At 42.0% G+C, this 12,670-nt stretch overlaps 1 protein-coding gene across 1 annotated transcript in view; it reads right to left on the bottom strand.

Annotated features, from left to right (window-relative positions):
* Positions 1 to 3,124: 3,124 nt before the first annotated feature.
* The window catches only part of LOC124616492, a 61,334-nt gene continuing 51,788 nt past the window's right edge, over positions 3,125 to 12,670 (bottom strand). Inside the window, exons 2-3 of the mRNA XM_047144804.1 lie at positions 6,230 to 6,309; positions 3,125 to 3,454 (exon numbers count right to left, since the gene is read on the bottom strand). Of these exons, the coding sequence (XP_047000760.1) occupies positions 3,125 to 3,454; positions 6,230 to 6,309 (410 nt within the window). The remainder of the gene's footprint in view (positions 3,455 to 6,229; positions 6,310 to 12,670) is intronic.

Raw genomic sequence — 12,670 nt, 5'->3', positions numbered from 1 at the left:
CAAGCAGACTTGTAAGTGGACCATGAGGCCCTTGAAATACCCTCCACGCAGCTCACACGTCTCGAAAATGTAATAAACGACTCCATGCAGTTATGAACGTGGCCGCCGCCCTCGTTGTTCACATGTGGGAATCAGTAATAAACGACGACTGAGACGTTTTTAAGACCCAACTAGACAATACGGACTCACAGTCGAGGTTTAAACGCACTCTCACCAAACGTATCACTGACAAGCGCAGTGAAATTACAGAACTGCAGGAAGCTCTCCTATACACTGTCCATTAGATCCACATACTCGCACTTCCGGGAGAGTTCTTGGGATACGTAAAATTCGTGTCAGATACTCATCACTGTATGCATTACGCAAAGGGGGACCTGGTTGAAGTTATGGGTGCGTGTACCATTAATATGTAAATATTACCAGTTTGATTGTTTTGCTATCCAGACCTGCCCAATGGCCTGGGTAGCACTGCAGAAATTTGTGCACTTAAGAGTTACAAGAAATGTTATTTGTATCCCCAATAGGAAGTCACATATCCTACTTTCCAAATCGGAATTACAGCAGTGCCGAACTGTGTCAGTCACTTTCGGCCACAAAAAACAGAAACACATGTTCCCTGAGTCATATAAGCACACTTTGTTTCGCCCTGAGAAGCCTGCGACCTAATTCCACAGGGAGATCATTAGAAGCGAACCCGAATTCTCTCAAAATACAGGGTCACACTGGCTATTCTCTGTGCTGAACCCAATAGTTGCCATTTGCACCTGCTACTGAAAATATCACACAGGGAACAGAACAGCAGGGTTCGGGTTTGTTGGTAAATTACACAACGGGTCATTTTAGGAGCTTCATTCCCGTTACACGCAACCATAACCGGAACCACAACTCTAAAAACCAACAATGCAGTCCTTCAAAATTATGCCCAAGTAAAACATAACCCACTTATAAGACAGATACAACCCTTCTTCTTTCGCTGGATCAGACAATAGCCACGAAAATGGTCGAGTGACGATGGATCACCTGCTCGACCATGTAACAAAATATCAAGCCAAACATCGCCACTGCTTCAACATCACAGGATCAGCCGTTTGCATAATTTTGATGGCAAAAAGTACTTTGTACTGCCACCACAGACGGAGAGTTGCCCAAATCCTACCCTTATTATCCATTAACCAGTCGATCCATAAAAGTCACGTCGGTACTAGTGGCTCAATGCTAGTGTAGTGTCCCTGATGGAAAGTGATATCAGACAGAACCTTCGATCCTTTGCATTTGTTTGGTGTGTGGCCAGTCAGGCGCGATTACGTCTGTTCCTCCTCATCTGTTATGTAGATCCACTTGAGAACGGCTAGTGTCCGAAACTACAAGTGGAAATAAATTTCTTAAAATATTTCTGTTCTTGTTTACGTAAGTGTGGCATCACTTCGCTATCTTCGTTCTTGAATTTATGCCTCTTTTTGTCTGAAGCTAAACTGCGGGCATATTAATGTGTGAACAACATATTTTCGCTGATGAAACGTTGTTGCCTCGGACACTGAATGCTAGACGAAACTGAAACTGAACTAAGCTATTTAAATATAATATTTAACTACAAGTGTAGCATACATTACACTACTCCCAACCAATAAGTAGATGTGCGTAATTTTATGAAGACGGGAAAAGAATGATCTGTAGTAACGGTCCTTTATTTAGAGTGATTGCTTGTCCTTGGCAGTTGACACTGGATCTTCCCTGAGTCTAATCACTCGTGGCACTGCCTGTGCTAATTTCGTTTCTGTTCTTTCCAGCCGATATTCTGAGGTGATCCCAAGCCAAGAGACGAGGCTTCCCATGGGCAGCTTAAGTACTTGGTATGTGCTCCTCTAGCTCCAAGTCAGTTCTGTAATGATGATTCGGGATACTTCCTTCATTACTGTGCTACTGAAATATAATTTTTGTCGATTTCGGTTTGATATCTTCTTAGGACCTTCGGAATGAAGTAATAACGGAAATTATGTCATGAAGTAATGGGGAGCGATAGGAAATGCCGAAGGCGATCGTGAGTTGAGGAGAAAGAAATTCCACTAGAACATAACTTGGTGGTAGCCTCACTTTGTGCAGTGCTTTTGAGCTATACAGCCTGTAATCCTTCCCAGCAGTTCTATGATGTTACATGCTATTTCGTAAAATTGCGTATTTATAATAGCACCACACATTTTCCATACTACAAAAATAATGTGTTTTCACAATTGATATTAAGATCAACACAGTACCCGCTAGTTTGATCACATGTACATAAAGTAAAAACCAAATAACTTACGCTTCTCTGCGTTGTCTCTCAAAAGAACAAGTTCAGATTGAAGGAATCAATGATGTAAAGAGATAGTTTGGTAAATGAAATAAAGGCACTATTCTGATGATTAGTATTAGTTGATTCTGTCTATGAAATTTCTCCACAAGATTTTTCTTCACAGTCCAACTGTTAAAAACGTTTTTCAGTACCATATACAGCATGAACAGCTGCAGACGTGATGACCACACAAGGGAGGCATTTATTCGTGTAATGACATAATGCAAAGAATATATTCTTCATATTTATTTCAAATAATTGCTGATCACTACATTCTAAATTACAATTTTAATAGCTACATTCTAGCACACCAACCAATCTGTTTGTGTCACATGAATAACGGCAGTAGTTTTTTATTATTTACTTGTTTCTTGGCTTCTGACAAAGACAGCCGCGTAAATAACCGTATACCAAATTAATATTTCTTAGGTACAACTTTTACTCTTGCTATGCTACATTTTCCACAGCACAAGTTACGTCAAAAGTGAACAAAATTAGCAGTAGCCGCTTTGAAAAGCTTGGGTCGAGAGAGATATAGAGTTCTTACAGTCGTCTTTTATCACAGACGTATTTGTCCAGAAAGTCAAAAAGACTAATGACGTATTATAATTAACCTTATCATAATCAACGGCGAGTTTCGCTCTGTTTTTTCTGTCGGTTTATGAAAGAGATGCATTTGTCACAGAACTGTTTTCATGAATTTTTACTACTAAACAATAAAGGTGAACTAGTTGAACGTACGTGAATCATTCTGACCTTTGTCAGACGTGGCGCATGGAGAAATGTAATGCAATCTTAGGCATGAAGAGAAATGGCCTTTAGTTTCTTTGCTGGTGCACCTGACTCTAGTTTCTTACTGACTTTAGCAACGGCCTTGTCTGCCTCTTCAGATGAGGAATCGTCGTCTTCTTGAGAAGAACTGTCCGAAGACGAGCTGTCCGCCTCCTTGCAGTTGGCGGACCACGGGTAGTCGCATACTTTGAGCTTCGCGTTGAAGTGCAGGTCGGCGGGGCACTGCTTGACCGCTGCGACGCCCGACGCCTCGCACTGCAGGAAGCTGCCGCAGTCATCAGGGTTGGGGAACGGCTCTCCCGCACCGCTGCAGCCCGCGTTTGCTACCAGCAACTATAAATGGAAAAGCAGTCAGTAAAAGCTTCTGTCAGTGGAGCGAAAAAGGAAAAGTAGATATTTTTCCTAGTACAAAGGTCAACATCCGTAACTTACAGGAAGGTAACTCACAGGTTGTGGATAAATTTAAGAGATGTAGCTGAAGGATAGTACGAAATTCTTCTAGATCTCATGTATGGGGAGAAAAATGTAAAATAAGGCCCTGACGTTGGAAAAAACTGATTTTTTTCGACGAAACCTTTTAAATGATAGTAGCAATGACGTTAAGCCTGTGACATATTAGGGAATTTGAAATACAATTCACTTCGCTTATCAGATATTGTCTCCGCCACCAGTCACATATCTCAACACATTTGCGGCACTGAAGCTTTTTGAGTTCAATAAGGCGACGTTGGTAGCCCTCGATAAACACGTACTTTGCCTGTATCTACCACTGCCCTTCAGGGTCGAAATCTATTTGCTACAGAGTCACCAGAGAGAGGGAGGACTGAAGCACAAATACGAGGGTTGACTGAAAAGTGATCCCTCCACCTTCGTAACCCTTCAACAGTTGGCAGCATCGGTATGTGGCAGATACTGGCTTTTTCCGTAGCCTCTTCTCTACAGCTCCAATCGGCGGAAAGTCTTAACATTGAACGGTTGTGTTGTTACAGTGTTAAGTATAGGGCCCTGCGGAGACGGTCGGTCAATGCGATTTAAGCAACGTGCAGTCATTGAATTCTTGACAGCAGAAGGTGTCACCCCAAAGGAGATTCATCACAAAATGAAAGCAGTTTATGGTGATTGCGTAGATGTGAGTACTATGCGTCGTTGTGGGAATAAGATGTTGAGGCTGGAACATCTGACCTGCGTGATAAAGAGTTGGAGGTCTTGGGACAGCAACCACCGAGTTCCACCAGTTGACAGATTGATTCAGGACGATCGTCGTATGACACAGAGAGAAATTGCAAGCACAACTGGCATTTCACAAGAACGTGTGGGTCATACTATTGCTTTGCTTGGCTATCGGATCTGTGCACGATGGGTGCCCACCTCAACATCTTTAAACCTTTTCCTAGTATGCCTCTTCCTCCTGTAATTCTTGAACAGAGTGTTCATTATTATCATCTGAAATTTGTTGCAGAACTCAATTAGTCTTTCTTCTCCTTCATTTCTACTATGATGCTCATATTCTCCTTCAACACTTCCTTCTATTCCTTCGCGTTTAGCTGCGTTTGAGCCTTTGCATTTCTATTTTCAAATTTTCTAGCTTTAACACTACGTTCAACCTTCTGGAATTCCATGCTGAGATTCCCAGGAAGTTATCTCGTCGGTGGTTATTCCATCTTTTACTCACGGTCACCTCCCCCTTCGCAATCTCCTCCTGAGATCCGAACGCGGGAGTAATCCGGACTCTTTCCCAATGGAGAGAACATCATGATCCTTTTTTTCAAGTAACAGGCCACACGTCCTGTGGATACACATTATCTGTCTTTAACGCAGTACTATCCATCGCCTTTAGCATCCTCATGCAGTCGATCATTGCTGATTCTTCCGCCATTTAGGGACAGTTTCCCGTCCCAAGAGCAAGAGACTGCCATGAAAATCTGTCCACTCTTCCGCCCTCTTTGACCAGACCGTTGGTAGAACGAGGGTGACTTCTTATCCCAGAAGCCTTGGGCCATGAATACTTACGATTTTTATTCAAAATATGACCAGGGTTCGAATCCGAGGCGCAGGATGTTGTGGTTAATAGTCAAGGACGCCATCCCTCTATCACGGGTGAACTATAAATGCTCCCATACCGTAACACCACCTCTGTCCTTTACTGTTGGTACTACACGTAACTGCAGCTAACGTTCTCTATGCATTCGCCACACTCTAACCCTTCCATCGGACTTCCAGCGGTTCTAACCTGATTCCTCACTCTATATCACTCGTTCCTGTCATCCACTGTCCAGTTTCGTCGCTTCTTAGACCACCTCAGTCGACGGACTGTAGTGACTATAGAAGTGTGACTTATGAGAAACGGTTTGACCATTGTGTCCCATTGTTTTTAACTTCATCAGCGCAGTCAGTGCCAGTCTGACCTCACTTAGTACTTCGCAACTGACGGGTGACTGCTTCCGCAGATTTCTTGCGACGTTTTACAACCACTCACCGCAAAGTCCGACGGCACATTATGTCTTGTTTTAGCTACGTCTGTTTCTCGCGTCTCAACTTCATATTCATGTTGCCAACAGTCCACATGAGGCCTGTTAGAAGTGACACAGGTTTCACTGTAGTAAAATTTTTCTGTTCAATTGTTTCATACAACCAATTCTGATGTGTTGATAAAAAAATATTCACTTTCAGAAAAACATAGAAAAAGCTTTTCTCATTCGACTCGTTCCTGACAGCATGAGATAAGTCAATTTAATTGCGTCTTCGCTGGAAAAAATCTCGTTTGTGAATCATCCTGCGTCTGTTCGTAAGTATAAGTTATGTAAAATCTTTGTGAAATGCGACAAAGTTTTCTTACTACGTCTATTGATTCGTTCTCGCATAACACACTGTATACGGTTATAATACAGAAGTAGCATGCAAACTACATATTTTTGTGGAAGCAGATCTCGTTTGTGACAAAAGACCCCTGTTTTCGCGCGAGTTAGATTACAAAACAGCTGAGAAACCTAGTAACTTCTGTGAAATCGAGACGAACCTAGAGAAAAACATCTTACGTCCTGAAACATTTAAACTGTTGATGGCAGTGAGAAGACTGATAACTCAGTTTCTGCCGAAGAAAATTCTTACCATATGGCGCTGTCTGAGAGTCGCTGCATGGCTGACAACCAGCAGCGAAGCCAGCAGACAGCTTGCAATCAGGAAAACACCTGCAAAGGAAATAAGTTTAAGGTCTCGCTGCTTATACGGCAAACTGGCAAAATTACGTCTTACCGAAATTACAGGGAGTGATCTCAATACATTGAGAACGATGTAGGTGTTAGATCGATTGATAATTGCTTATAAATGAAAAAAAATTTCTTAATGGAGTGTACCGAATAGTTTTAAAGTTGTTATAAATTTTTATCACACAGTCGTGGTGTACAGCAAACGGAATGGAATTTAATGAAATATTTTCTTATCTTTAGAATACGGGCTGACATAGCCCCGGGAAGGGAGAGTCCTGCTTGTGTATGTGTCTTCTCATCAGTCGTTATTTGTTTCACAAACGAACCCTGTTCTCAGATCAAAGTCAAATTGAATTATAGCAATGACCTGCTCATTAATAATACCTTAAAAATCGGTGAAAACTGATGTCTTTGGTGAATCGTTACATTTAGCCGCATGAGTATAAAACTAAATGAATTCCAAAACAATGCAAACATTATAGCTGCTCTCTTGCGGTGGTAGCTTGTAGTCCATTGAGAACATTTTTAACCACCTTGTAAATCTGTTGTTTTCAATGCACTCCCACATATTATTTCTCACACTGCATTCTAGGCTACCGATTACATTAGGGACTGTGATCGTAACATGGTAATTAAGCAAATGGCATCGGTTGTCTAACTACCTTTTTATACTTCGAACAAGACAAAAAAATTCACAGCCCACTATTACAGGCTGCATGCTCCCTTAACTGACTCTATACCACGTATTACAAAAACAATATTTAATTTCCGGAATCTTAAAGTAAAACAGAGTTCGAAGTTTCAACTTCGTATAGAAAGCAGTACTTGAGTCGACATCGAAATGAATGTCATAAATTTACTGTATTACTCAAGTATCTTGTTGTCCTAGCTCATAAGCCGCATGAATAACCTACTGCCTTCCTTGGCCTTTTATTCACTAACGTCGATACGACAAATTCTTACTTAGTTCCATAATACATAAGTTAGGAGGACATTAGTCATGAAAAGTTCCGTTTCTCTCGAGGCAATTCTAGTATAGCCTTTCTCAAGATATCAGGTATCAAATTTGTGGTAAACGGAAGCTTCGATGGAATTTTGAGGCATATTGTCTTACGTCAGTCAATTTCCGAGAACCGTTGGAGCCCCGCACAAGTAAAGTCTTAGTACGTTACAAAATTTAGTGCTTTGACAGGTGCGTTAAAAGTTCAATCGTATGCGGCTTGCAGGAGGCCAGCTCCGAGAACTTACCCCTCATGATGGTCGCTCTCTGCGGTCCGTCTAGATGACCCTCCCTCGTTTTTGGCGAGCTTAAATACCCGTTTTGTGCGTCACGAATCCTGATAGAGCAAAATAGAAGCAGAGATACCGACAGATAAGGCTTAAACGTTCTCTGACTGAAGATTTAGTTATCACTACTATTGGAATACATCAAACACTTCAAAGCGTATTAATTTTGACGTGATTGCGGAAAACAGCGCTATCGCAAATAGGTTGCGCAATAGGCGTGGCTTTGGCAGCAGCGGTACGTGTTTTCTTGGACGCGTTGTCTCACTCGCTCACTTTACACAGCACGGTGTTTATGGGTAAGCAGTTGCACAAAGTTAAAAAGTAAATGATGTCTATCATTACGCAGAAATTACTTTCTGGCTGCGAATTACATTAGATTCAAGCTGTTACGTACGTCAGTTCTATGTAACTCACATATTAAAAAAATGTATTATTATGTCTATAGTGTCCTCACCACCCAGGTCAATGGTAGATAGAAGGATGGCCGTACAGTCTTCAACTTTCTGTTGCGAAAAGATTATTGGAAAAGAGTTTTCTGACTGAGTGACCGTGTGTGCAAGTGGATATGAGTTACGAGCCTGTTCACGACGGGCTGTAATAAACCTTTAATTAGCATCTCGAAAAAAATTGAAGCTGTGACCTTGAAAGTTGGTTGTGGTATTAGGCCTCTAAGTATTTATCCTTCACTACCTCATATTTTTCCCGACAAGGAATGATGTAATAGTAATCTTCATTGTAGGAGATTTGCCTCTGGTTGCTGAAGCAGCGTTCTATCTGCAACAACACCTCATCATCATTCTGGATTCTGGAAATGCATAGCACACAATGGTTGCTTCATCCGATGAAAGAGGGAGAATCCACTGGAGGCTACGTCAGGAAAATGTTTGAGGTCAGACAAAATTTTGTAAATTACAGAAGCATCATATTTCTATCCTGGGCAGACTGAACCGAGGTGTGGTCGTGGAGCGAAAATACCAATACCTTTCCCAAGTACTTCAGCTTGACAACCTCCCGTTAACCTCGTCAGTAGGTTCCGGTAATATGTTCTTTAGACGATCGTCCGCAGCACCACACCACGGACGTCGCAACAAACTTTATTTCTTTCTGAAATTGTAATAATTTGTTTGTATAAAACTGTTTATCACATTACCGATTTCCGTCCCTTTCGGATAATTCCTACGTGGAGCGTCGTTGTTTCCCCCACCCCCCTCTCCCTCGCTCTCTCTCTCTCTCTCTCTCTCTCTCTCTCTCTCTCTCTCTCTTCGAGTTTGTTAAATGACACTAGTTGCACGATTTCATGATGTTCAAAGTGCATAACTAGAACTGTTACATATCACGACAAATTGCCAGAGCCGATTATGTGAAAATTACGTGATGCAATAAATTATTATATAAACATGAAAAGGGCTGCTTACCTCCGTTTCGCAATTATCAATTTTTATTAATGGCGCAGATTTGTAACATTGCAAAATTAGGCTCAATGATCTTAGTGCCGCCACATTCCATATTTTCACACTTTTGTTGCCAAAATATATCATTCTGCAGAGTTTTCATCAAATTATTAAGACACATTATCTAACTACCTGCCGCATCATATGCCACACGCTTCTCCACTTCAAATACGAACTATACCTTTAGTAGCTTGAAATAATACTAGGTCAGACTACACCTCTCACTGTATTCATGTATACCGTTAACTTCAGTATCCCATAATTTGGTGCCCTACATTATTTACAAGTTTAACTCTGTAACAGTACTTTTTCTTTGATTCTTCATCCCTTTTTCCCTTTCTTCTATTTATTTTACAAGATTGACGTTCAGTTACATTTTTATTCAATTCAACGTTCAGCTTATAATGCCCCATCATTTGTTCTCCATAAAGCGTAAGTGCAAACTGATGACTGTCTCGTAAAATGTAAAGTTTGTAGTATTCCATATGACTGGATGTCAAGAAACTAAGTCTAAAATGACAAATAACATAACAAACAAACTACTCTCAGAAGCTCCAAAGTCTAAAAAGGCGTTTCAAGTTATCTCGTGTATCTTTAGTGAGGCTAAAGTGTAGTCACTAAGTAGAGTACTGTTAGTTTATGTGCTGTGTATCACCTTCGTGGAGCTGCTTGAGTGACTGATTTTGGCTATTCGTTGCTCTGAAGGAACGTCCTTTTAACGCTTTACCAAACGACATTGTGACATTAATGTCGCATATCGGTGCACGCTATTGGTTCATATTCATGGATAATTTTATTTATAATGTACTGGGCACATTTGCTAGGAGTGCAGCTTTGCATTTTTCTCAGCGGAAGGTGTTTTCATGTTGTGGTTTCTGGGTTCTCTTTGTCAGGAAGAGGCAGTCAATGAACCTCGTGAGGAAAGGGAGAATTCTACGTGGAAGTAAGATTACAGTTAATTTCATGCTTTTGTCAGCTGAGCCGGTGCATTGCAAAGCCCTGAGCGAAAGGCGCCGTGCTGGCAGTTCTGTTCTGACACCACCACTGAGACGTTGCCCATCCGGTGTGGAAAGGTCCAGTCTTTCGCTCCAAACATTGGTGTTTCCAGTTGAACTGACAGGGGACATCTTGAGCCTGAGGTCGGTGGTTCAATTTTAGTAAGGCTTAGTTGAAAGTGTTGTGTTAGCAGCTATGATAGGAAAAATAGTAGCTGCTAATGGCGTACCATGTGCATCAGGACAGCGACAGAATAGCGAATTTCCCGGAGGAGCAGAAATCAACCTCCTATGGGATGTATGTACTGCCGGCCGAAGTGGCCGTGCGGTTAAAGGCGCTGCAGTCTGGAACCGCGAGACCGCTACGGTCGCAGGTTCGAATCCTGCCTCGGGCATGGATGTTTGTGATGTCCTTAGGTTAGTTAGGTTTAACTAGTTCTAAGTTCTAGGGGACTAATGACCTCAGCAGTTGAGTCCCATAGTGCTCAGAGCCATTTGAACATTTTTTGATGTATGTACTACACTTCACAAAACGGACATCGCCGACCATCAATAAATGTTCAAAACAAACCTTTAACTTCCACCGCGAACACCGAATGAAAAATGAGGGGCCACAGTGATCACAAATCTTCCGCCCATCAAGATCGAAGGCAAACTGTTAACAGGGTACTCTCACTGGTCAACGTTATCCTGACACTGTATACTTTCTTCAGCGGTGCATTCCGCCCCGACTTAAATTTTGTGGAAGTTTTTTTGACAGCGGTGAGCGACCGCCTCGAGCATCTCCGTTGTAGGAACTCTTTGAACTAGAGGGTATTCGGCGAATACAGATTTGGAGGTCAGTACGCCTGTGCAACATTATGCCTTCTAAGGCTTGGACCACGAAAACGATGCTGTCCATCAATGCAACTGGGTGGATTATGCGTTGTCGTCCCTTCTCTGGATACATACCATCGTGTGATGATGTCAACGTAACACAGCGTACTCATCAACGGATAAATAGAACACTCCTATGCAGCCGCAGTGCCCCCCCCCCCCCCTCCAGAGGGTCAGATTGGGTGTCACACAGACTTGTTAAATGTGGTTGCAATTGCACCCGCTGCCTGTCGCGTGTCTCTTCTTGCCTTTTGCACTACGTAGCGGTCACCTGCTGCTGTGGTTAACCCTGTCGGTCATCTCCTCTCCTTCGGTAAGCGGTGTCGGGAGCTCGGAACGAACCACTTCCACGTAAGACAATGCTATACCAAACTCCTGAGCTACACCTGTCACAGTTTGTCCATCTTCCAGTTTTCCTATCATTTTCCCTAGTGTGAAATATTCCAAATGTTGTAAAGAAGAACACCATCCCAATGCATCGTAACTGTACGCTTACTGACACACACTGTCTCTTATTCTCGTTCCTTCAACTGCCTCGTGCTGCCCCTTTTCCCACTATGGGCAGGCTTACTTCAAGTTACGTCTAACATTCTGTGCACGACTGGGAGACCTTTGGCTACACGCCCCAGTATTTTCGTTCATTTTCATCATGTGGTTAATATCTTATGTTACTGTAGCTATGTCGACCTTAAGTTTTACAGAGGAGTGTATAACCGGGTGCAGACCCCTAGCTCCTTGCTCACACTGAGATGGCATTATCGTTGAGCACCGTGGCCGATGTCAACGATCAGTTGTATCAGGAATTCATAGGAATGAACGAGTTTTGCTCTCACTCGACTTTTATGATCAAAGTTTTCTTTTATAAAGACCATTGCACTTACGCACTTCAACGCTGATCGATAATTGGGACCCAACTTTCGATATACAAGCACTAAATAACTATCGAAATTATTTTCAAAGCAAGTAGGAACTTGCTGTCAGACACCACTGGCCACATTTTCCTATAGCACTTAAGCCCGTTCGCCACATACTCTTCAAAACAGACAATCGCATCAGAGGAATCTTTTGTGACTGAAAAACAGGTTGGCTTAGAGCCTGTAATATTACTTTATTAACAATAATCCTGTTTTGCTTTTGTGTCAGATCGATCGGCAAGTGACTTCCGTTGTACAATAACTCGTGACATTCTGTCTCTCAAGTAATCAGTTGCACATTCCTCAACCAACGATCGCAGGAAAAGGCTAGAACACATAGGTAACGAATGAGGTAACATTGTTCAGTAGAAATGTGAAATGATAGGTATTTCTTTTACACCCCCATTAGACACAGACAGGGCAGAGAGAGAAGATTGGAATTTGGACGTACAGCCTTCGACGAAGAGTTAGCGAAAGATGGTTGCGTTTTCACTTCCCCATTGTCGACGAAACGGCTTCAATGCTCAATGAATAAAAGTGTGCAACACTACGCGCCATCCGTGTGAGAAAACTCAAAGATAATGGTCATTAATTTGGTTATTACCTCGTTCCACCGTTTTACTGGATACCATATGACACGTAGTCATTTCAAAATTAAACACAAAATCGGCAGTTAGTGCTATAAATAAATACAATGGCGTGCAAAATTTATGAATGAAAGAAACTATAGCATGATGTGTCACAACCAAGCAACACTGCTCGGTGAAACTTGGACCATACCTAGAAAGAACTGCTACATTGCAGTATAGAAGGTAAATTA

The sequence above is a fragment of the Schistocerca americana genome, chromosome 5 (genome assembly GCF_021461395.2).
Source record: "Schistocerca americana isolate TAMUIC-IGC-003095 chromosome 5, iqSchAmer2.1, whole genome shotgun sequence".
NCBI classification, from domain to species: Eukaryota; Metazoa; Arthropoda; class Insecta; order Orthoptera; family Acrididae; genus Schistocerca; species Schistocerca americana.
Note: the sequence above shows the minus strand (reverse complement) of the source record. Positions and strands in the feature narration are given on the sequence as shown.